General features: G+C 43.5%; 1 protein-coding gene across 9 annotated transcripts in view; it reads right to left on the bottom strand.

Annotated features, from left to right (window-relative positions):
• The window catches only part of LRP1 (LDL receptor related protein 1), a 447,517-nt gene that overhangs the window by 107,165 nt on the left and 313,850 nt on the right, over positions 1-26,502 (bottom strand). For all 9 annotated transcript variants that reach the window (XM_020778743.3, XM_072991220.2, XM_072991217.2 and 6 more), the window contains 9 exons: positions 21,480-21,647; positions 18,811-18,993; positions 16,670-16,870; positions 15,908-16,153; positions 12,898-13,095; positions 5,548-5,752; positions 4,357-4,521; positions 2,196-2,440; positions 203-334 (listed from right to left, as the gene is read on the bottom strand). In XM_020778743.3, coding sequence (XP_020634402.3) covers positions 203-334; positions 2,196-2,440; positions 4,357-4,521; positions 5,548-5,752; positions 12,898-13,095; positions 15,908-16,153; positions 16,670-16,870; positions 18,811-18,993; positions 21,480-21,647 — 1,743 coding nt within the window. The remainder of the gene's footprint in view (positions 1-202; positions 335-2,195; positions 2,441-4,356; positions 4,522-5,547; positions 5,753-12,897; positions 13,096-15,907; positions 16,154-16,669; positions 16,871-18,810; positions 18,994-21,479; positions 21,648-26,502) is intronic.

Raw genomic sequence — 26,502 nt, forward strand, 5'->3', positions numbered from 1 at the left:
ATGCTTGTTCACAATGCAAAGCTGAGCCGAATTAAAAGGGAAGGCAGCCCCAGAATCAGAGACTGTAATATAAGTTTACTCCAAACTGCACATTAACTCCACTGTTGTCCCAAGTCTTGATTTCCAAGGGTGGGACTTCTGAATTTCTCCACTGAGGTCCTCAGGGATAGAGAGGAGGCCAAACTCTCCACCTGCCACTTACCATAACATGTGACATTGTCCTTGTCCAACTTCATGAGGTGTGGGCAAGCACAAGAGAAGGTGCTATTGAAGTTGATGAGGCAAAGGTGTGAACAAAGACCTCTCCCTCCATTGGCCTCACAAGGGTTGGGAGCTGGAACAATTCAAACAATGAAGAAAAACAGTTAAGGTCACGGTGTCTTATTCTAAAGAGAAGGCAAAAACCCACCCTAGAAAGGTTAGGGCACAAATGACATCAAGCTGCTTTGGAAAGCAGCATCCAGATTTCTGGGTAGTCTGGTAACACAGGGCTGGATCTATACTTTCTAAAGCCCTGGCCTTTAGCTCTTTCGCAGCTGAAACGATGCTGCACAGAAATCTAAGTTGCAGTGCCTACAGCTGGAATCCCAAACCACCACCAAGAACTGATCTGCTTCAAGGGGAAAAATTATTTCCACACAGATTAAAGTCCTCTTATGAATCTGCTACTGTTTTTAATTGCTTAACCATAACAAAGCTTAGGTACATAAAGTGGCAAAATTCATTCTCTGGTACCTTTCCCTCTTTTCGTTCTGTTGCCCTACCAAGGTCAATTAAGCTTCTACATCCTTGAGTCATGGACTGTTTATTTATTTATTCATTCATTTGCTTATGTTACTCTATAAAATGCCATGCTTGTTGCCTTCACTATATAAGCATTCCTCCTCCTCCTCGTCAGGCAAGTTAAACCATCAGATGCTTGTGAAGCCCTTTAGCAGCAAGGATGGAACAAAAACTATGACCAACTAAATTAACTGGCAGAGTTTCATCTCTACTACATAAGGAAGCCATGTATAGTTTACCCAGGCTTCCCCCAGGGGGTGGGGGCATAATCACCCAAGATCTGAAGTTCATTCAACTTTGGATGGCAACACTTCCTCCTGAGCACCCTCATTTCCAACATTTTCCCAGCAAAAATGGAGGTTAAAACCTGCAAGAAAGCAATCTTATCCCTTATACAGAACAAAATAAAAATTAAAAAATTAAATGCTTTTGGGGTGGGGAAGCCCCCTCAAACAATAACGCTCCCCACAGAGAGCACAGAGGAACTTTCTGAGCCTTTTTTTTTCCAGGAACCAGGAAGTGCTGGATGACACATTATTAATTTCAAAAAAGGCTGGTCACCAAGTATTATCTACCAGATTATGCCACCAGAGATGAAGCCAAATGATAATTTGTTACTGCTGGAAAGAGATGGGGTTGTACTTCATAGATGTACTGTTCAGACAGGGTTTTATATATATATATATATATAAATTGATATATCCTTTTTAGAAACATGCTTTCCTGCCCCCTCTTTTTAAAAAATAAGCTTCTAAGAAATTGTGCAAACCAACACAAACTCTATCAGAGAACATTGGGAGCGCAGAAACCTACTATTAGTCATAAGCAGACAATACCAGTCTAGACAGACAGAGAGCTTGGGGAAGTAACTTTTTTGGATTACATGTGGGCTGAATTAACTAGGAAAAAGCCCTTCACTGAGGCAAAATATTGTGGCACTCTAAAGACTAACAGATTTATTTAATGAAAAATGTTGTGGTTCATAAAAGCTCACAGAGAAATACCATTTTTTTCCGGTTTTGAAGTGCCAAAATATTTTGCATTTTTCTTCTTTTCCTCTCCCTTCCCCTCCCCCATATTTTGCCAACATGCCGAAAAAGACTAAAATAGCTCCTTTTCTAAATTACCATTCTTAAAATGGGCCCACTAGCCATGCTAGCAAGGGGTTCTGGGACTCTTCCAAGGTCTAGGTGGGAAATTATCTGACCAGCAGCATCCTATGGTCCTATCCTTGAATCAGCAGTGTTTTCAAGTCGGCACTCTCCCAGCTCAACAAAGGTTCTCCGGGTCTGGGCCCGGTGACCTAAACCGCAGCTGTGGATGCACCCAGCATCAGTCCTACCTCCACAGAATTGCCTATTTGGCAACCTGGCCCTTTCCCTGCCCTCCTTCTCCTCAGGTTTCTTTCTCACCTTGAGGCTGGCGGGAGGGGTGGTAGACCTGCAAGTCAAAGGGCTGTGTGTTGGTCCTCTGCACAACGGTGACATTGTGGCCAGTCCACTTGTTGGCCTTGGCCAGAGTATTGGTGCGCCAATCGGTCCAATATACCTCTCCACCATAAAGGGTGACAGCAAAGGGGTGGGATAAGTACTCATGACCTCGCAACACCTCGATATGCCCTGTGCCATCGTAGAGGGCAGAATAGATTGCATCTGACCTGTAGAAGGAGCAGAAAGATGAGCAGGACTATCGTAATGAACAGGAAAGGATCACAGGGAAAAAAGTGTCTGTAAACATACTCTCTACATGCATCCCACGTGTGTAAATAAGAAAAGGCCCCTACGCTGGGAATCTTTAAAACCCAATTAAAAACATGGTTGTACATCCAGGCCTTCCCTCCAGTCAATACCTGATTTCTTTTCTATTCCTTCTTATTTTATTCTCACTCTATTTTATTATAACTGTATCAAATGATTATGTAATGTTCTTGTGTTTCATTGTTTTATCCTATACTGGAAGCTACCTAGAGTGGTCGAGTAGACCAGATGGGGGGGTATAAATCAAATCAAATAAGTAAGTAAGTAAGTAAGTAAGTAAGTAAGTAAGTAAGTAAGTAAGTAAGTAAGTAAGTAAGTAAGTAAGTAAATAAATAAATAAATAAATAAATAAATAAATAAATAAATAAAGTATTTTAGACATTGTATTTTATTTCCAGCAAATCACTTTAGCACTCTTTTTGATTTTATAAAACAATATATTATTTATGTAAAGTAACTAACTATAGTTAACAAAGATAATAGGCTTAATTATCTAGTATAGATAGAAAAATCACCATCATCATTGAATCAAGCACTGAATGTATGTCACTGTGGTCCAGGACATTTATATTCAAACACACTGTGAGGGAATGCCCACGTCACTCCTGTCAATCACAGCTGAAGCTCAAGTGCAGGAGCCGAAGAGAGGACAGGAGGGGCGGAGTCAGGGAGGCAGTTGGAGGCAGTTGGAATGGAAGTTAGGAGGAAAAAGAAGTTGAAAGAGAGAATGCGAGTGTGGAGGAGAGAAATTGAATAGTCAAGACAGATAGTCAGAGAACTAGGGAGAACTGATATTATTAATGTTGTTCAAAGTGAATAAATCAATAAGAGAAATGAAGAAGTGAATGTATAACCAAAGATAAGAACTTTTAGTAAGTGATTCTATACAATGATCAAAAAATCTGTGATTCAAGTTCAATCTAAATAAACAAGTTATGTTGGCAGCAAGTGTCTGATTCAAATATTGGGCAAGTGTGGATAAGAGATATCCACTGGTGGCAGTGAATGAAAGAGAAAACATCGCCAGAGTGAACCTTGGTTTGGGGAAAACAAACAGGGAACACTGGGTGGAACGTCTCTCTCTCTCACACACATATATGCTTCTGGTGACTGTTATTTCCTTCTCTCTTAAAAATTGTCACCAGTCATAAAAAGCAAAGTGAAAATGGAACTATTCCTGATGCGAGATGGGCACAAAACGGCAGTTCCTGCCAGCTTGTTTCTCATCCACGCATATCTTTGGCACACTCCCTCACTGCCTCCCCCAGTGGGCCCCCACTCAGAGGCAGCACCCGGGACAAGAAGTGAACTGGCACGAACTGCCCGGTTTGGTGGCTCATGCCCTTCTCTATTCCAGACAGATGTAAGAACATTTTTAGCTGTCTAAGGAGAATATGTTTCCAATTTCCCAATAAATGTATGGCACACAATGTGAAAATGTCAACTTATTTAGATTGTTCTGGCATTTTCCGCACTCCATTTCCCCTCATTTTCACCCTCAGGTAACAGGCCAAGCCGAATAACTAGGTAACATCATGGGGCCTATGCAACAGAATCATCCATGTAACTGATATAAGAAATGACGAGATGCAACAGTTGCGGAAGGACAACGGTGTTTGGAATCATATTAGCCAGCAGAAACGACAGTAGAGGGCAGAATTTTTTTCCCCATTTAAAAAAAAGTACCAGTTATTAGAACATTCTAAGACAACTCAGGTTTTTTTGTTGTTTGATTTTTTACAACAAATGTCTGCTCATCAAAATGACTACCCAAAAGTCTGAATTTCAGGACCTTTAGAGAAGGCCAGCTACACACCTGGCATCAATCCACAGAATTCGCTTCTCTAGGTAGTCAACTGTAAGTCCATTAGGCCAGCCGCCTGAGCCGGTTTCTTTATGGATGACACGCCGGCCTTCGCCACTCATGGAAGCGGCCTCAATTCGGGGCAAGCTAGCGTCCCAGTCTGTCCAGAACAGGATCCTGGGAGGAAAAGAGAAGGTGTAGGCACGTGAGAGGTGAGATGGGGAAAAACTCATATTCAGTTGCATGGTGAGACCTTAAACGGCTTCGAGAACGCAGCGGCAGCTAAGCTCTCCACAGTATGCACCACTTGCGAGATTAACCACCTGTCAGGAGACGTCCTATTGTATCTGCAGTTATTAGGGTTAGATCCTGAATCTAAGACTACCTTTATATTAATAAAGGAAAACAACATGAGGTAACCCTGCAGGGGACCCTTTAAAGGGCTCTGCCTTATCCCTGCAGTGTTCATGCAGTCTAAGAGGGCGAAGTACACCACTCTTCCTTCCAGCCACCATCAAGAAAGCCATGTTCGGACAAATTATACAGGGTTATCCCACAATGCTCTTTGGTGGCCTGCTTTCAGCAGAGAAAAATGATATGCTTCCTGTGGAGAAGAGAGCCAACCCGGGGAGGGAGATGGAGAAAGCCTCAGCACTGGTGAGGTTTTCATGAACATCCATTTTTTGAGTAAAAAGAGTGTCCGAATTGCTTCCTGCCCTTGAGAGACACACAAGTGCATGAGTTACAAAGCCCTAAATCTGTGCCCCTCCCTGTGGCTTTTAAGATTATATCAGATACTATGAGTACAAGTGGAAAAGCAACCCTGGAGCCCTAAGAGCCAGAAACTTGCTTTCACTGTTTAGAAAGGACAGGTCAGGATGGCTGGCTCTATAGAGTGCCCTGGCTACTGCAAACATTCCATTCTTTTGCAGCTCCCCGATCTGGCCCTCTTTTAAATTCCCTTAGCAGCCAAATGGTTCACCCTGTCTCAGCTCCCTCTGGCACAAGGCAATGAAACTAGGCTAATGAATTGCCAAGACATCTCTGAAAAGGGAGCATTTTGCATAGGGTTAGTTGACCAAGCTGGGGAAGAGTAACAAATGGGACCAGAAGGAGGAGGAGAGCTACTTATTCTTCCTGATCCCCACCTTCCCATTTCCAAGAACATTAACAGTGCCTCTCAGCATCTTCTCCTCATCGTACCCGCATCGGGGATCCAGAGCAATAGCACGAGGGTGTTCAATGTCTCCAGCCAGCAAAGTACTCCGCATGGTCCCGTTCAGCCTTGCCACCTCAATCTGGTCCAAGTTGCTCTCCACCCAGTAGATGTTGCCAGCAATCCAATCCACAGCAAGTCCCTCGGGGGTGGCCAAACCATACTGGATCACAACCTCAAAGCTGGTCAGGGCTGTGAGAAAAACAACAGGAATAGAAGAAATCCACTACAACAGAGAGAGCTAAAACAGTTAAGATCCATCTTCATGGTTGAAACCACTGTTCACACCTCTGCTATCTAAACTAACCTTCTCAACAAACAGCCCAGGGCCCATATCGACAAAGACTCTTGTTCTCTTACTTATATATACAGTAGCTAATAGTGTTCCAGTCAAGGGCACAGTCTCTTACAGGACCTCACATGAACAGACATTGAGTATTCAAAAAGCAGGAGCAGGCAATTTGGGAATGTCAAAGTGGCTGATGTCACACACCCAGAGCCCACTAAGGATTGTGAAAGCGCTCTGAAACCAACACCCTGAGAAAAATATAGCTTTAGGAATCCTACTTCCGGTTCTAGATGGGAAGCTGGGAATGTCTTTCAGGGGGATCGGCACCCCCAAATTTTTTTTTTTACAGAAAAAAATGCTTCTAAAGGTCTCCAGGAGCAAGAAATGGCATTTTTGCAAATAATAAATAAATTTTCTTCCTGTTTTTATACCTAGACACCACCATTGAAGCAACACAGTGGTTGCACTACATCAAGTGGCCATCACTCACAATGGGGGGGAACAGGTCAAGGGCACGTGTAAGGTTACAAAGGATTTGCAGCATTTCAAAATACCATCTAAATAGTGACATTGTTGATCACTGTTAAATCATGGCACAGCAATAGTTTGCTGTCAGATGCTGATCTTCCATCAGTTTGTACAGCATGGATGCAAAGTCTTGCAGCTTATATAGATGCATGTCCCACTCTTTGAGATCAAAGGAAGAAATAAGCTTGCTTAAAGCAAAGTACTGCAGATGAGCAAGCCCTGGAAGGCAGCTGAATTCAATCTTACATTTTCTCAGCTTCTTGCTACAACTCTTATGATTCACTGACATTTTTTTAAATGGACAAAGCAAAAGTGCCTACCTGGATTAAGAAGATAAACTGATCTGTGTTGCATGATTCTGAATCTATATTCTACACTGAATCTACCCTTGAGGATACACAATGTCTCTTGCTTAATCACTCAAGGTCTGCCTCATTTGAGACTCAGCAAGCTCCAGGGACTCAAAGAGTCCAATTTTCCCTGCCATTACCACTCCAGATGGCTGTCACCTGTCTAAAACAATTAGAGGCATATTCTAGCTTCAAACATGCCACTTTGGAGGACTGGGTGGAATTTAAGAGAAGGCACGGAGGGGGCCTTGTTTCATAGGAGAATTCCACCTCCCGAAGGCTTCCAGGAGTGGAAATGACACTTGCCCCCCCCCCGGATACTTTTGGTGGGCTCAGAGTGGTGCAGGGAGCTAGAATATGGAGACTCATTTGGATCCTGGCCTGCAGGGTTCTACACTGGCCAAGTCTAACATCTTCTGCTAGAGTTCCAGCAATCTGCAACTTAGAAGCAGCCCTTCAGTGAGTCATTCATTGGCTACCTTCTGCTTCCCCCTTAAGTTATCAAAGGCACCATATAGGACTGTAGTGGAAGGGTACTCACTAATACATAGCAGTCCACTGCCATGGTTTATTCAGTTACACTAGGATTATGGTCACTCTTTCCCAGTGCTTATCTTTGCCACTGATCTGCACATATGCTTCAGTACCTTAGCCATACTGCTTTTGTCAAATGTTCCTTGCTCATGACCTGCACTTTCCCTGCTGGGTTCAATTTCTCTTAATTTCTCATGCCATCCTTTCCTAGCCAGGATTGTTTCACGTTTGGTGCTGAGAAGTCAGACTATTAGGAAAAGTTTAGGGCTGTGCTTCAAAGTACAGATTGGCAAAGAATCATGCCCCTCGCTAGGCAAGGAAATCTTAATAAGAGCAGCTGTCAATGGTGAGTGTGCGGTTCTCACTTTTGGCTCAGGCAATCAAATTTGGTAGGTTCAGATGTCGTTTAAAAATGGAAACCCTGCAAAAATTGTTTGACCAAAGATGAGAGGAAGACGAAAAAAATCTGTTGCACAGTATGGAAATGTGACTCATTTCCAGCTTCAAGGCAATGAGTATTCAAAAATCTTCTCAGATCCAAGCAAAACAGCACATGTCTGCCCTCTCCCTCCCCATCATTCTTTTATATTCCCAAGCTTGGAAAACACGATAGCAAAGATTATTACAACACTCAGAATCCTCTGGCCAACCTGGCTGAAGGACTCTGTGAGCTACAGTGCAAAAAAAGGACTTTGAATCAGAAACAAATCAGAAGTCAGTGCAATTGGTATAATACCAATGAAATGCATTTCTCTGAACACAAAAACCAAAAACCAACCTAGATGAAGCTTTTTACACCAGCTATATTATTGGGGCATACTGAAGAATTTGTCCAAGCGTTTTCACTCTTCTAAATGTCTCACCACAAAGTAAAAGTGGGGTTTCTCCTTGTTAAGGGTATCCATTCCCAATTTAATTAAGACTACAGTGTTACATGGCACACATGCACATGTACACACAGACTCCTCAGAGGCATTTGGTTATTCTTTCGATACACCACAATGAAGAATTAAAACATGGCATGTAAGTCCTTAGGTTGCCCAACAAATATGACACCAGAATGAGGTCAAACAGCTCCTATTTGGGCGCCATCTTCTAAATTCTAAACACTAACAGAGGGATCTTAGCCTTGGGCATTTTACAATCTATAATCAGAAAATAAAAGATTTGTAGAAAGTTAAGACTCAATTTCAGATAGGGCTATTAAGAACACAGAAACCTTAGCAAAAGCTTGTGGACTCTGAATCCTTCTGGAAAGCCATAGCCAAATGCATGAGAAGAAAGAATGCTTATTTCTAATATCCAGACCAACCCCAGATACACCTTTGTATCCTACCATCACTCAAGGTCTCCATATATCTGGGAATCTCAGTCTTTGGGAGGCACTAATCAGGTTAGTCACCACTCTTTGTTGGAGCAGCTGCCAGGCTGTAATTACCATTAGAGAGCTCCAGGAATGCTAATTAACTCCAACATAAGGATCAACATTGAAGAGAAAGAAGGTATCATTAACAGAAGACTGAATGCTACTGCTTTTGAGGCTGGCAAGGCAGAAACATGTGAAAGGAGGGAGGGGACTTGGCTCATGCAGAGGAGTTTCTTCCCATCCCTAGCTCTCTTCCTAATTTCCCCTCTCCCTAATATTGTCCCTGTCTTCAAAAAGGGTAAAAAGGAGGAAACTAGGACCAATCAGCCTGACATCGATCCCAGGGGAAATTCTGGAGCAGATTACAAAGTGGTCATTCTGCAAGCACCTTGGAAACAATGCAGTGACTAAAAGCTGGCATAGATTTGTCAATAACAAATCCTGCCAAGAACAAATCTTATTTTCTGATCAGGTAACCTCCCTGGTAGAGGGAAGAATGCTGTAGACGTAATGTATCTTGAATTCAGCGAAGTCTTTGATAAAGTGCCTCATGATATTCTGATCAACAAGCTAACTAGATATGGGCAAGGTAGAATAATTGTCAAGTGGATATACAGCTGGTTACAGAATTGTATTCAGAAAGTGCTTATCAATGACTCCTGCTCAAATTGAGAGGAGGTAACAAGGGGGGGGGGTAACACAAGATTCAGTCCTGGGCCCAGCGCTCTTTAATATTTTATTAATGACTTGGATGATAAGGTGCAAGGAATGCTTATCAAATTCTCAGATGACACAAAATTGGGTGAAATAGCTAATGCCCTGGAAGACAGGAACAAAATTCAAAAAGATCTTGATAGAGCACTGAGCTGAAAACCAAAGAATGACATTTAACAGGGATAAGTGCAAAGTTCTACAAAAAACAAAAACAAATGCACAATTACAAGATAGGGAATACATGGCTCAGTAATGCTATGACTGAGAAGGATTTTGGAATTGTAGACCACAAACTGAATATGAACCAACAATGTGATGCGGCTGCAAGAAAGACAAATGCTATGTTAGGCATCATTAACAGAAATATAGTTTTCAAATCCTGTGAATCGCTAGTTCTCCTCTACTCCGCATTAGTTATGACCCATCTTAAGTATTGTGTCCAGTTCACCATACTTTAAGAAGGATGCCGACAAACTGGAACAAGTTCAGAGGACGACAACAAGGATGGTTGGGTGACTGGAAACCAAGCCCTATGAAGAAAGACTGAAATATCTAGCCATGATCAGGCTTGGGAAAAGACGGAGGGGAGATATAATGGCATTCTTCAAATATTTAGAAGATCATCATACAGAGCAGGGCAGGATCTGTTCTCAATCACCTCAGACTGCAGAACACATAATAATGGGCTCAACCAACAGAAAGCCAGATTTGACTGAATATCAGGAAAAACTTAATGTTAGAACACTACAACAATGGAACAATTTACCGTACGAAGTGGTAAGCACTCCAATGCTGGAGCCGTTTTCAGTTAGAAAATTAGACAACCATCTGCTATTTGGATTCCTGCATTGAGCAGGAGGTGACTTGATGGCCTTATGGGCCCCTTCTAACTCCATTATTTTACGATTCCTCATGAGAGTCTTCCATCTGTCATGACAATTTCATATATGCTGAACATCAACAGAGAAAGAGGGCAGCCATTCCAAAAGGAAAAATAAGATATCTTTTGCCTTTTTTTTTTAAAGGTAAGAAATGCTAAGGCCAAAGGAAAAAAAATATCCACATTGCTGCTGGATTATGCCATGCCATCAGAGATATCTGCGATTAACAGATGTAACGGAATAATGACTAGATTTTGTGACTCCCAGGAACAAAACAGGGCTGAAGAATGGAGTAGTGACAAGGGAAGAAGGACATCATCACTACTCTCTTTCCTACCTCACTACAATGGGGAAGAATGCACTGGAGCACTTGTTCAAAACGGTCCTTAAGAACACGATTTTGTGGGACTTTGAGGAGCTCTTTTGACAACCACTTCCATGAGATCTGAAGATCAAGATGGGGCTGGCAATTTTTCTTTTATGAAGTACCTAATTAAGAAGAGGTTGGTCTTACTAGACACTTGGTAATACACCTACTTGCCTTGTCTAAGGATAATGTCTGATTGAGACGAAGGCCTGCTGTGTCTCAAGTTAAACAGCTGCTACAGATTGGAAATCTTAATCTAATTGTCCCCAAGAGTATTTCTTCTGTCATTGCTGGGGTTCAGTCTGTCACCTGTTTATTTATTTATTCAGTTTTCTAGAGGATTACTGGAAACTCATCTTAGATTGCAAGATCTCTGCAATCACTCTTCTGATGGCATTTTGTTGTCTGAGCATGGAGCTCACAAGGTTGTGTTCAGATGTACAATAATTTAGAAACAAGGCCGCTATGGAAACAAACCAGAACTGTGACACAAACGATGTAGCAGAAAATTAATGAAACTGGAAAAGCTACTTTTTTAAACTACTTCTCAGAGAATCCCCTAACCATTCTGGGAATGGTAGTTAAAATATATAATTATAATTATAATTATTGTTGTTGTTGTTGTTGTTGTTGTTGTTGTTGTTGTTAATAGTAGTAGTAGTAGTAGTAGTAGTAGTAGTAGTAGTAGTAGTAGTAGTAGTAGTAGTAGTAGTAGTACTTCCAGCCTCTGGATTGGAGACACAGAGTGAACAACAATGACTGGAAATGTTGGAGGGTGGTCTTGGCCTTAACAAGCTCTCAAATCCCAAACCATCAATGATGGGAAGCAGAATGGTAATCTAGATATTCAACTATCTGAAATTAGAGTTGCCTTGATAAAGTAAAATCACCTGATTACATGATGGAGAGAACAAAGAGGATATCAATTAAAATGGGTGCACATTGTTGTACTTCTCCCACCAACCCTCTACAGTATAGCCTAGGGTGAGGAACGACAGCCATTGCAGTCCACCATCATCTGCAGAGGCACAAGCATTCCCCCCCCCCCCCGATTAAAGGTTCTTGGAGTATTCAGGCACAAAACTGTGGGTAGAAAGGTTCCAAGACACCTGGCAGTACTTCTAAACTTGCTGGAATGCTAGATCCAATTGGGTTTCAGCAACAGATGACTGAAATTAGGGACAGAGTTAAGTTCAGGAAGACCTCTAGTACTGCGCAGGCCACAGAACCCTCACAGCCAAGTTTCTTTATATTGATTTCTTAAAGAAGCAACACAGGGCATGGAGATTCTGTGCACAGAAATGCCAAGGGACAGTTAACTTTTCCATTGCCTTCCACATTTCTGCTCCAAGTCATCTTCCAAAAACATTATTCCCCCTAACAAACAGGGTTTGGCAGGCTTGTTTTCCCTCCTTTGCATACAAAAGGAAGTGGGCAGCATATGAGGAGAGGAAGAGTTATGGTTGCCAGGAGCAGAAAAGCAGCCGGCAAGAGAAAATTAGACACCCTAACCCTCTGCTGCTTCCTAGATGGCATCAGTGATTCATTACACGTATTTCTTCCTTCAGAATTAAAAAGAGAAAATATAATGATGTCGCCCTAGCAATTAACACAGACACACCCATCAACCAAAGGAAAAGGAACTGAGTAATTACAGGCAATTCATCAGCTGCGATGAGGAAGAAACCACCAGATGCAGAAGCTTCTAATCAAATGCACAGTAGCTCTAAAAGGCCACACACGTACTTCCTCGGCTCCACATTTTCTGCTACCATGTTCTGTTCCGTTTAATAACCGTAAATTAGGCCACAATAATGACAACAGGTTCTAAGTTTTAGATTTTTTGTAAAAACAAACATCAAACCACAAATAAACGAAGAGCAGCAATTATAGAGTGAACTGCCAAGGTAGCAGGAGCCTCGTGGCACAGTGGTTAAACTGCTGTACTGCAGCCAAAACTTTGCTCACGACCTGGGGTTCAGTCCCAGGTAGCCGGCTCAAGGTTAGCTCAGCCTTCTATCCTTCCGAGGTCGGTAAAATGAGTACCCAGCTCGCTGGGGGGGGGGGGGCAATGTGAAGCCTGCATAATTAACTTATAAATCGTCCAGAGAGTGCTTGAAGTGCTATGGGGCGGTATATAAGCAGCAAGCTTTTTTTTTCTTTAGAAGCAATATTCGCCAGTTCAGAGACATTCCCTTCCTTGATGAAGCCAAATTATGGACTGAGCAAACCACACTCCAGAATGCCAGAAATTATTCTGAGAATTCAAAGATAACACGAAGGCTTCTTAGACACATTGGTCACTCACCTCCATTCTCATGCAACTTCCCTCGATAGATCTTGTCTTCTACTACATCCGTCCAGTAGAGGGAGCTCTGATTCAGATGGAAGTCCAGGGCAATCGTGTTGCGCAAACCAGGTACTAAGACACTGTAATCTCCCTTGTTCAGATCAATGCGCCGGATCTCATGGCGGTTGGAGAAGATAATAAAAGGCTTAAAGGGGTCTGGAAAATTAAGTGAGGGGCATAATTGTTGGTGCTATTACCTTTTCACAAGCCTTCAAGCTTCGGAACATCTGAAACTACTTGAATGCTAAAAGAAACTTAACACAAGAAAGGGTTCTGAATCTATAAGAGATCAAAAGTTTCTTATAGGCAGTCGTCTTTTTTTGCTTCATCCTTGCTCTCTTCAATGCATACCAAGCACTCAATTTATTAGAAATCACTGCAACATTAGATATTATCTTTAATATGAACATAAATATACACAAGGATTTGCTGTTCCTTCCCTCATGCCCATAGCTATGCTGTATGAATCCGAGCTTGGAAAAGGTAATTTCTGTATTACAACTTATGAGCCTGTATCTCAGCACAGTCCGTGGCTGTGCAGGATGGGAGATTCTGGCCAGGGATGGGAATTACTGTGTTGTAAACAAAAGAGGAAAAACAAAAAAAAAGGCTTTTAAAAATGTTTTCTTCTTTCAGTGATGCCCCAAAAAAGAGCCTCTCGTGTCAACAAAAGAGGACATGGACGTTTCAGGCTTTCTATGTTTCTTTTGTTCAACCTTTCTTTCATCACTCCTCTGTCAAATCCCCTGGGCACATCCAACATAGATCCTTTCCTTTTCCCCCTCACTTTTTGGGGTGAAATTTAAGACTTTGAAACTTAATCCCAGCAAGATAAAGCTGCTCCTAGTCAACCATAAAGCAGATCAGGATTATAGGTATCCATCATGTGTTCTAATGGGGAACACATTATAGATTACTATAATGCACTTTACCTGGGGCTGATTTTGAAGACAGTTCAGAAACTTCGGCTGGTTCTAAATTCCACAGTCAAACTGCTGTCTGGCACCAGTTATAGGGACCATATAACTTCCCTGATCCTACAACTTCACTGACAGCCAGTCTGTTTCCAGGCCCAATTCAAAGTGCTGATTTTGACCTATAAAGCCCTATACAGCTTGGATCCAGGCTACTGAAAAGAGTAGTCCCGTATAATCCCCATGGTCTCTGAGATCTTCAGAGGAAGGCCTCCTCTTGGTCCCACCACCAATGCCGGCACATTTAGTAAGGAAGCAAGAGAGGACACTTTCAACGCCTGTGTCCAATTTACGGAACTTCCTGCCTCATGAGACTAGGTTGGCCACCTCCTTATAGTTCTTCCACTGGCATATAAAAACCTTCCATTTCAAGTTGGCCTATTAAGTTCTAAACCCTGCAGGATTTTATTTTTTAAAAGGGGATGCAGCTCATTTCGTTAGTATTTTTTAATTGTTTTAAATATAACAAGGGATAAGTGGTTAACTGTATCCCTCAAGAAAAACCTTGAAGTGCTGCTTTGGTCTCAGCATCTGTTTATATGTAAGAAAAAGTATAAATATATAAGGCTTGCTGCAGCGGAAGAACACGCATAACTTTAAAATCTGCCCTACCCAGCCTCCCCTGTTCCCAGTTCTATTCCTCCCTGGGGGAACTGGAAACAGAGCAGCCTTTCTTACATCTGCCAATTGCAACAACAGGGCAAAAGGAGAGCACGTCCCTAAAGGACAGAGACACTGCCGTGTTTTTTGGCTGCTGGAATAACAAACTGTGGGTTCCCCTGACACCCTTTTTTCTTTTTCTTTCCTCAAAAAAAGAAAGAAAGAAAAAAGAAAGAGAGAGTGCGAGAGAGGCAAGAACCTTGGAGAGACCTGCTACCCTTCCCGCATGTAAAATAGCTTCAAGGGTTCTAGGCCCTTTTCTATCTCTTTTCATCCAGACCTGACAGTGTTTCCCTGGTCAACAGAGGCCCCCGTGTTGGAAGGCAGCTGTTTACTGCAGCTACTGTTACGGGGGGGGGGGGATGCACGATGCATTTTATTATACCTTTCTGGGAGACAAGACACGTTCTGCAGGGAAGGCTCCACAAACAACCCCACCAGACACCAAGACAAATGCTACCTTCTACCTTTTTCTTATTACAACATATCCATGTTAATATGCTGCATATAATTCCCCACAGCCTCTGATATCTTCAGGAGAAGGCCTTCTCTCAGTCCCACCACCATCGCAGGGACATTAGTAAGGACCCAAGAGAGGGCATTTTCAGTGGCTTAAGTCTTCTCAATTCTTGACTATTTGCCACATAAGTCTCTGGGTCAGTCCCGGAAGGCCCACTGTGTATGCACCTAAGTAAGCCCCCGAGTCTGCTACCTTTTAAAATCCAGAACAAGGGATGGAAGAAAAATCACTCTAGTCTTCCGTGGAAGTGAACTGGGAGGCACAGAGCAGCCTTACTTTGGACTGCTGCCTTGAGATCAGCCCAAAGTTCCACGTGATGCCTTTTCAAATCAGAAACCCTGGCAGGAAACCAAGTGAATTTCAAAAGGAACTGACGTCCTAATTCTCCTGCCTAGAAGTGTAATATTAAGCAGCAACTCACAAAGAGAAGAGGCAGAACATTCTGAGAGGAAGGGGGACATGATGACATATTATCCCAGTAAAAGAACTGGGGGTACAGACTTGTCTGAGGAAGTGAAAATATGCTCTGATGAGTAAATGGCATCTGTTTTATAACTGATTCTGGACTCGGAGAAGCCCTAAGTGAAGACGGCTGCACAGATAAAGCGGTGACTATGGTGGTGTAGCTAGGAAGCAATCATCCTTCCATATTACAGGACAAAGGATGCTTGTGTGAATACTCTTAAATCTGTCATAGGGAACTGTGCTGAGATCTCAGCTTGTCACCTCTTGACTTATCCCTTATGTCCAAGGAATTCCCAGTAACGTCCTGAATAGGTCTGATGCTGATCCACAAGCCCCACCGTATACGTACCCATGCTGCGGCAGCTCTCGCCATCAGGTTCCAGCATCCATCCCTCATAGCAGGAGCACTTCACATTGTATTTGTCCTGCTCACACTTTTGACTGCACTTGAGGTGCTTGGCACAATAGCTCTGGATCTGGCAGGTCTTGTTGTCGGCACCCAGCTCCATACCCAGAGGGCAGGAGCATGCAATGCCTTCACCAGGGGCTACTGTACAGTTGTGGCTACAGCCTCCGTTGTTGAGAGCACAGAGGTCTGCAATGAAGGACACCACAGAGAATCATTAGGGGAGATCTGGCCACGGCTCAAGTGTTTCCCAAGCTATCACTAATGAAGCAGGCACATGCAGAACCATGCAAACTTCAAACCCAGGAAAGAACCACTGACTCGGAGTTTCCAGTCCCTGGCTAACAAATGCAGCCCCTTTGGATTCTGAGAGCTACTGTCAACATGAAGATCTGAACTCCCAGCATGGGCATCTTCACTGCAAGGGTTGACTCAAGTTATGTTGTTGCTGTAATCCAGGTATCTTGCACACCCAACACAGAAGCATCTTCAGAAGCCCTGCCAATTTTACACCACCCCATCCAGGGCCCAGTGATTCTTAGAGCAACCCGATCTGGACTGATGACCGATGACTTCTTGCCTGCAGGAAATGGCCCTATGAGCTGGTCGCCTTGGCTTCTGCAGATTACTCATCTCACTCCCTTTCAAACCAGGGAGGAACAGATCCAGGCAAACCAGTTCTCCTCCCTGCCCCACCACACTTACCGCATAGCTTCCCTTCATCAGATCCATCCCCGCAGTCATCGTTGCCATCACACAGCTTCTCAGGGGGAAGGCAAATAGATGTGTTGTTGGCACAGGTGTGTGAGGGTGGCTTGCACACCAACGATTCACAATTCTCCTCATCAGAGTTGTCCTCGCAATCATTGTCTCCATCACATACCCACGCTTTGCTGATGCAGCGGGCTAGAAAATATGTTAAAGTTAGCATTGCTAACGCAAGATGTTACCAACATGTCTACAAAACTTGTAAAATGAATTATTCCAAATCAAAGTACCCCAGGAGGGCATCAATATCATGCCTGTGACTTTGAAGTCCAGGCACTAATTGCCACCAGAGCTAGAATTGTCACAGCATCATCTCAGAGAACAATGAGAGAGAGAGAGAGAGAGCACAACCTAGTATGCTAATTTTTGTTTCAAGTAACCAATCCACTACTCTCTTTCCACTCTGCCACTAGGAAGCTTAACTTTTTCCTCCCTGGGGCATTTTTGATGTCAGTCAGTTTGCTTTCCAGTCAGTTTCCTGCTGCCTGTCAGTTAGTACCAGTTTAACAGAGATCATGAAGAGTTCTCTCTGTTATGATCTTTAACTGACTAAATGATTCTTTCCCCCACCAATGTTACCATGGGTTCCTGTCAAGTTTCTGAGGACAGAATTTTGCCAATAAATACTGTTTTTTAACTATTGTCTAAAACTGCTCCACTTTTTGCTGTAAAAACTACCCAAAACTCAACAATATTAACACAGAACTGTTACATTCTTCTCACTCACAAGACAATTGGTGGTACTCTTTCTGAGCTCTTGCCTGACCATTTTTTTTATTTTAAAAATTCCCCATTTTCCTACAAAATTGTTCAACTTATCCAATTATATAAACTATGATGGTTGCTACTGGAAGAGTATGAACCACTAAATGTTTTTTTTGGTGTGTGTCTTAACAAATGTCCAGTCCAGTTGTGCATAGTGTATCACTATGCTTTGCTTTTCAAACAGAAAGGACAGTGAAAATATTTTAGATGAATTACAGAGACCTGGAAGGGAACTTCACTCTTTACTGAAGGCAAAAAAAAAAATATTGTGGAGCTTTAAAGTGCCTTCTTGTGTCAACACAAGCTAAACTAGCAACACATTTTGTATTAACTTGACCCCTAGGAAACAATTCCTAAGTTATCCTCGGCTAAAGATACTGACAACTCTAGAGATGATCACAACCACTTTGAACTGTGTTCCAGGGAAAAAAGAACAACAGTGCAGCCTTGCAAAATAGGTACAACATGATCCTTTCAGCGAATGCCAACAGCATCCTCACTTATTTATTTTGAGCCAACTACAGTTTCCAAGCAGTATTCTCTTGATGTAATTGCATGTAGAGCATATAGTGATAATCCAACTAAGGCATATGCCATGATGTCCAAGGCTGACCTCAGCAGGGACAGATGCAACTGGTGCACCAGTTTAATCTGGGGAAAAACATTCCTAGCTATGGCTAAAAACTGAACTCTGATGTCCAAAACAACTTCAGAAGCATCTTCTACATGTCAGATGGATTCTTTAAGAGAGGAAAAAATGACTATTCCCATTCCAGAATCCTGTTTCTTGACCAGATGCATCTCTTTTCTCATCTGGCTTAGGATTCTGTTTACTAGTCTGCATCCAGCTCCCAGCTCCCTACTCCTTCAGGCACTGATTCAGAGCAGCAACAATTTCACTGATAATGGATGAGAGAAAGAGATGGAGCTGTTATGTCATCCTCATATTTGGGACAGTGCATCTCAAATTTCCAGAGAAATCCCCCCCACTCCGTCTAAGTGATAAACAGGACGTGAGACAAGACCAAACCCTGAGAAATACTATATATACCAAAGGTCAAGAGGTCAAACCAATCTCCACCAATGGCCATTGAGGAAGGACCAAGAATAGCACACAGCACCTTGTGAGCAAACTGGCTATGGTTTACATGCTTGAATTCTGATCCTGATCAGTAGAACCAACAAGGATGTATTCCTCCTGCCTTGCTCCCAAGGTGCAAAAGGGAACATCGGAATCTTTACATTAGAGCTCAGTAGGGCCTTAGAGCCAAGGAAATCTTTACACTCCCATCCCTCCAATGCAATGCACTTACCAGAATCTTTGCAACCAAATTTAACATTTGGGTCACAGACATGAGTGACACCCTCACAGTTCTTTTCATCACTGGAATCCATGCAGTCAGTATCGCCATCACAATGCCAACGCATGGGAATGCAGAGGGCATCCAGCCGGCACTGGAACTCATCGGTATGGCAGCCTCCAGGTGGGCGTGTGGCTGGGAATGGAACAAGAAAGAGGTTGCATGCAAAGGGCTCAGAGAGAGCTAGAGACCAATTCTGGACAGCATGGCGATACTGTTAAGGTGGGTGGACAAAGGAAGCTAGCATGATGCTCTGGCAAGGAGGTGATGCTCTGGCAAGCGCAAGTGGAAGCCACGTTTATCCTTGTTGCTCTCTGAAGTCTCAGCAAACTCTACAGAATGAGAAAGAGAGGTTACTTACCTGTAACTCTGGTTCTTCAAGTGGTCCTCTGTGAATTCACATTAATGGGTTAATTCTGCACATGCGCAGAGGTCTCGGAAGATTCCAGAGCTAAGAGAAAATGCTAGGACCGCCCCCATAGCCCACGTGGCCCGCTTGTCCTAGCGGTTACCTCAGTTCCTCAATTCCGCTGCGCCTCAGGACAGAGACAGACGTGACAGAAGAGGGGAGGACGGGCGGGAAGTGTGAATTCACAGAGGACCACTCGAAGAACCAGAGTTACAGGTAAGTAACCTCTCTTTCTTCTTCATGGCCTCTGTGAATGCACACTAATGGGTGAATACCAAGCTTACCTAGGGAAAAGGTGGAGGAAAGTCACGGTAGTCCTATGGCGTTTAGACGGTTTTGTAGGGAGGCAGGGTGGCGAAGGTGATCTCTTGCCTCTCTTGGTACCAACGGGAAGGATGGCTCCTCCTGAACCGGAGTAGCCACATTAATAATTTCAGCTGAGCCAGGCTCAGAACAGGAAGCCGGCTTCTTGTGCAAAGGCAACTTGGCTTTTGGTTGTTTCGCGGCTGAGGGTTTCACTTTAACTTTAGAAGCAGTTGAGGCTTTGGGCTTGGATGTTTTAGTCTGACGGGAAGGAGATGCCCTAGGTGAAGCCGAAGATTTTAAAGGAGGTGTGGCAGACTCCATTTCTGGTGGCTCAAGAGACTTTTGCCAGAGAGCCATCCTCAAGCACTGTTCTCTAAGTTTGAGGGCTTGCTTGGTGAAAGTTTTACAGTGTACGCAAGAGTGAGGCTGATGAGATTCGCCCAAACAGATTAAGCACAGATTCTGTCAGTCTGTTGTTGGAAACTTCTTGCGACACGAAACACAGCTCTTAAAAGAGACTTTAGGGGCCATAAACCAGTGGGGAGGGAAGGGGAAAAACAAACAAATAACTGTGACTTGCTCTCTTGTAGGTGTCAAACGACACAGAAATTCCAAGGTCCTAGCTAGAGAGCTCCGACGAGAGACCTCTCAATGCAGCGGAAAAATTGGAACGGAGGTAAACGCTAGGACGAACGGGCTACTGGGGCAGTCCTAGCGTTTTCGCTTAGCTCTGGAATCTTCTGAGAGCTCTGTGCATGGGCAGAATTAAGCCATCAGTGTGCATTCACAGAGGCCACAAAGAAGAAAAGGAAGACACTCAAAACACTGGCTGCCTGCATCCATAAGAACCTATATATGCTTCCAGAGCAGCATCAGAGAACCTACTCACTTGTTTACCATTAGTATCTGTTTGTTAGGCGGCAGAGACTGCAATTTCAGTGCAGCTCTCTACTTTATCGAATAATCGAAAACATATGTACATTTGTTTCTTTGTCTGTCTGTCTCATGTATAGGTCACCTTTCTCCTAATGAGTGGACTCAAGATGGCTCACAGTATTAAAGAAATAACATTTAAAACACAAAACATGTGCTGTCACCCTCCCCTCTTTAGTTGAAGTATCTCATGAGCATCTGAAACTGTACCTGTTTTGAATGGTTTTTAAAAGATGAGGCTTATTGGTCAAGATTCACTAAACTATTACTGAATTTTTCTGATTGTATGTAGCTTAGGTGGATGCAGTCAAGAAAGATGGCTTATATTTATTTCAGTTCAATAATACTTTAAAGGCAAAGGTGAGGGGGGTGGGAATGTAGCACAATTTTCTAAACAAAATTGACAGAAAGTTCAGCTCTGCTGTATTGAGTCCTATTTGCAAGAAGCAAAGTGTTCAGAGCACAGAGAAACTGATCATAAAAGGGTCCAGTCCAGGAAAGCAATGTTTTTGCTGTTTTACACCAATTTTGGAGTATAGGTCCTATCATTCTTTAGGCCACACGGGCTGGGCCTTCTGTGCACCAAAATATCTGGAAGGCCAAATCTTCTCCATCCTTATTTTCACAGTTTCTGACATTTACCAGTCAGCTTCTGCCCATGGCTTCCTGCTCTTCAAACAATCCATGCTACCACCCACTTATTTTTCACTTTCCTCAAACACTAGTTAAACCAGGTAGATGTTGAACTCTGAAAGAAAAATGTGCACACCACAAAAGCCTCAAATATCGTATTCAAGGGGAAAGAGGGAAATAGGGAAAAGGCATAAATATACATACAAATCAACAGGTGTCAGGAAGTCATGTTGATTTGGGAGGGAGAAATAAAGAATTCCCTGTGCAGAATATTTGTTTTTTAAAAAGTGCTAATGGAAAGAAGAATGGGAATGTTGCATAGCCTTTATCAGCCTCTCACCTTGGTTGGTACAGTTGGCATGGGTCTCATCGCTGTAGTCCCCACAGTCATTGTCGCCATCACAGGTCCAATGCACAGGGATACAGCGTCCACTGTTGCATTTGAACTGGTTGCTAGAGCAGGAATGGCTGCAACCGGCTTCATCACTGTTGTCTCCGCAGTCATTGTCTGCAGGCAGGAAGAAAAGAAGGTGGTCAGAGACAGCTAGAGTCTAAGCCAGAGCAGATGCTAGCCCCCCCCCCCCCCCCCCCCGCGCGCCTTTCCTTCCAACCCACTCCAGAGTTATATGCAGATTCCTCCAGCTGGTAGAATGCCACTGGATCTTTCAACAAAGGACCAGCCATTGAATGGAAGGGCTCAGGCCTGCATTCCTGCCCCAGGAGGTTTGCTTGACTGCACCCGCCTACTCCATGCATGCTCTAGCCAGACATGCTCCACCACCACCCCCCACCATCATGAGAGTTCTAGCAACTAAAAAGGCAATAATAAGTATTTTAACAATAAGAATAAGAATGAAAATGAAAACACAGAAACTGCATAGATCACCTCATGCACCATGGGGGAAAGAGGAGTGGGTGAAGTGAGAGGGCAAATATCACACCAGTGACCCTATCAGTGGCATTTGTGCAGTTCTTGGTCCCCAAATGGTTTGTAGATGTGTGAGTATGTGAACATGTACATCAATGCATGTGTGTGTGTGTATGTGTGCGTGCATGCATGTGTATTCATGTGTGCAGTTCTGACCACTTCTAATTCAGGATGTTGGAGCTGCTTCTGAAGTCTGCGAAGACTCCTCAGCTTTTTCATAAGACCAGCCTTTCCTCAGTGAGTTTAGCTTCAAACTGCTGAATCAAGCTACTGCTAAAGTAGTACCTTGGTTTGCGAAACAGATCTGTTCTACGCGACGTTATGTAGTACGGAAAATTCGCAAACCGGAATGCCAATTGTGCTATGAAAGGAGCAGCGGTATAGGCGCAATGCCCCCTGAGAAAACCCTTTCGTAGTGCAAAATAAAGAAAGAAAGAAAGAAAAAAGAAAGAAAGAAAAAGGAAGGAAGGAAGGAAGGAAGGAAGGAAGGAAGGAAAGAGAACAATGTAAATCAGGGCTTTATTTCTTATGGACTTTGGTTTGTAAACTGAAAATTACGTAAACTGAGGCGTTCACAAACCGAGGTACTACTGTATTTAATAATAAATATGTGCCATCAAATCAATTCACATTTATGGCGAGCTGTTCCAGAGTTTTCTAAGAACAGAGTACTCTGAAGTGATTATTCTGGGGTGCTCTGAGGCTGTGCAGATTGCCCCAGGTTACACAGGTGGGCTCTTGTGGGGCGTAAAGTGGAGAATCAAACTCCAATCTCTAGCTCTGCAGCTTGACATCTGACTCTCTGAGCTCTTGAGCCAGCTTCCTATTGCTTACACCTTTTGCATCATTGGATTTTCTTCTCCCGGTAGCAAAACTAGTGACAAATAAATCAGTTCCTACAGCTAAAGCCTCCTTTGGCTTTGACCCTCTCAATTACTGCTCCAGCTTTCCTCCCCCCCCAAAGGCTTACCCTCCAAATGCTGGAGCAGGTGATGGGAGACATACAGTCATGATCATCCTCCCTCTTCCAGTGATGCTTGTCAGCAGGACTGACCTGATGCATGCATTGCCATTTATACTGACACGATGAGGGCAGGAGCATGTCCTGCTATTTCCCCCTCGCCCAAGCAACTTTATTTTGCCACCATCTACTTTTCTAGACTACATTTCACAGCTACACTACTACCCTTCCCCAGTGAAATTCTAGACATCATTATGTAAAAGAGTCCCCTGAGTTTTATGGGCTTCATTCCAAGCCTCAGGTTTCAAGCTCTCTTGTTTTGAAAGATGCACTTCAAAAGAAGGGGGGGCAGTTTATGATGAAAATTTTTGAAAGGCCAAAAAGGTGGCTGAATATTTTTCTACAGGGCTTCACGGGATCTCTCCCTATTATTTGCTATGAATGACAAGGCTGCAACAAGAAGCAACCCTGGTTCTTTCTCCCCTTCTAATAAAGCATCTCAAGTTTTGGAACCAGAAAGTCCATGGTCCATGACAGGACTGGCCCTACCATTAGACAGAGCGTGGCATCTCACATGGCAGATGCTGGAGGGCTGCAGCCACACACTCTTTCCTTCCGAACCCTTTAACTTTCTCCTCTCTTGGAAGACCCAGCAGTGCTTGCGGGCACCCCCAAAATAGAAAATGCTGACCCGTCACTGAAGTTGATATTCAACAAGGAATCTGGTCAGCTTCTGCACATGGAACAGGGAATGTGTGCCCTTCTGCTCATCGCTTGAGGTAACACAATATTGTGGGCGATCCCTAGCTCCTGATTCCCAAACGGCACTGAACCATTGTTGAATTTTGACACAAAACTAATGAAGATAAAGATAAAGGTTCCCCTTGACATTTAGTCTCACTCTAGGGCGCAGTGCTCATCGCTGTATCCAAGCCGTAGAGCCAGTGTTTTATCCGTAGATAGTTTCTGTGGTCACGTGGTCAGTACAACTAGACACGGAATGCTGTTACCTTCCCACCAAGGTGATACCTATTTATCTACTTGCATTTTTACATGCTTTTGAACTGCTAGGTTGGCAGGAGCTGGGACAAGCGACGGGAGCTCACTCCGTTGTGTGGATTCGATCTAAGGACTGCTGGTCTTCTGACCTCGCAGCACAGAGGCTTCTGCGGTTTAACCCACAGCATCACCACACCCCTAAATTAATGAAAGGCGTGCCCAAATGGTTTCACCTCTATAAAACTGCAACCCTAGGTACACTTGATACTCAAAGAAAGCACAGTTAGGATTGAACTGTGAATCATAGTGAGAGAAGCTGTCCCTATCTGAGAGAGGTAGCCTACCCCACATGAGACACTGCTTATCCCTACCTCTCTAGTGCCCGACCTTAGGAAGCTATGGAGGCTGTTCTATTCACACAGTGGCATAGAAAGGAGTGTCCCTGAACAAAGTGGGACTTTCTTCCAAGTTCAAGGCACACAGGATTGAGCTGCACAACTGAATCAGAAACCACCACCCTTAAGTCACGGAAACTTTTGTAACCTAAGCTACAGGAAGAGCAATGGCGCACATAAGGAGCACAGGACCTGACAACTCCAGTTCCCTCCAAACAGATCTGAACACTAGCAGCCAACGCAAAAAGCAGCCACCCTTCCCCCATACTGCTTCTCTCAAATTCAGAAAGGGGTACCCCTGATGACATTTATCAGAGTCAAGGAAAACCAAAGCAAAGAATTGTTCAGTTGTGTTTCAAGTCATCCTGCAGACAATGGAATTGTGAAGACAAGGGACGATTCTTTTAGAGAACAGAAACGGGTTGGGGTCAGGGACAGGGATTGAGGTGCATGTTGATCTATGCACTAACCGGTAGCTTTTGGACAATTCTTTTCGTCAGAGCCATCCCCACAATCTTTTTCTGAAACACAAACCAACCAGAGAAGACAGGAGAGTGGGCACAGTGAACACCACGCACACACACACACAACTACAAAAGGTCTACATGGAAAAGGAAAAATAAAACACAAAAGCAGAGGCAAACAGGCATGCTAAGGATACAGTATGGAGGATGGAGGGGCATGGAGAAAGCACCAACATAATTGCATGGTGAGTGGGAATTACATGCAGTGAACAAGAGTTCCTGCCCCACATCACCCAAACTTTAAAGCAAAGTGAGGATGGCATCCTGGAGGAAGGGGGAGAATGGGAGTCTTCCTTGAATTTTTAAGCTTATATTTAAATAGCAAATCTGAAGCCATTACAGCTAAGAATCAGAGTCAATAAGCCTGTGTATGATTAATTCTGAGCTTCACAGAGAACAGTCACTCCTAGTTCAGTAATATGTACATCAGACTTTACTAGTCTGAACAAAGCCTTTGGTACAACTACTCTGCACTCTCCACACACACAAACACAGCGGGGAGTGGAAGAACCACTGCTTCATCTGTTTTTCCTTCCCAAATTTCTGGTTTGCTGTTACATATAAACTAAGAATTGTGGTTGGAAATAAATCCTGCTTTGTTAAAATAATGGTACTATAATGCAAGGGTTTGCTAAATCACAGTTTGGCATGAATGTGAGAAGCAAGCAGGGTAGCCATTTCACTTACTGAATGGTAAGGAGAAACATGGAAAGACTGTTCCATTCTACAGTTTCACAGGGACTGAAACTGTAGCCTTCCTTTCAGTGCTTGGATCAACTAATGTAAAGGTGAGCACCTTCTAGAGATCTGCAGGAAAAATGTGTACCCTAGTTGCACCATGTTGCTGTGCCACCAAACTTGCTCCCCAAATTCAGCAACATGGCACTCAAAAAACAGTGTGTGTCCCTCTGAAGTGCTTTTTAGATTCTGGTATATATGCTGCTGCTCAGGTTCTAAGCTTGAAACAAAACTGATTGGCTACATTTTTGAAAGAAAAAGCACTGGGTACAAAGTCTATCCTATCTCTACCTACAACATCTTTTCTTTGTCTTCAGAAGCTTTGGGGAAGAGTGAATTTTCAAAAATCTACAATGCAGAGTACATTAAGTCTATAATATAATGAATGAGCACCAGAGGCCCAAAGGTGAACCTGATACACAGCCCACTCCTACTTAAACCTTGACTGGCTTACATTGGCAACGCTGACCCTGGCAGAAGGTCAGGATGGTAAGACCAAGGAGATGTCACCCCAAAGGGAAGACCCAACATCCATGTTGCCTTACCCAAACCTTGACCTGAGGAAGCATAGAAAAAAATCATAGCCTTCCAGATACTGGCAACAAGGTAAGCTCTCCCCCATCCTGTATACACGGGATGAACAAGCAGCAGGAGAAAGCCAAGAGGATGGCACCATGCAGAGATGGCAGAAGTAGGCAAAGAAGTCCAAGCTGACCATTCCCAAGTATGCTGTCCCTCCCCATCACATCAAACCTCCCCTTGCCTCTGACCTTATCAGTCCAACCAAGCCAGCTGGATACCACTCAGAAATGTGACCC

This window comes from Pogona vitticeps, chromosome 2 (assembly GCF_051106095.1).
Source record: "Pogona vitticeps strain Pit_001003342236 chromosome 2, PviZW2.1, whole genome shotgun sequence".
NCBI lineage: Eukaryota > Metazoa > Chordata > Lepidosauria > Squamata > Agamidae > Pogona > Pogona vitticeps.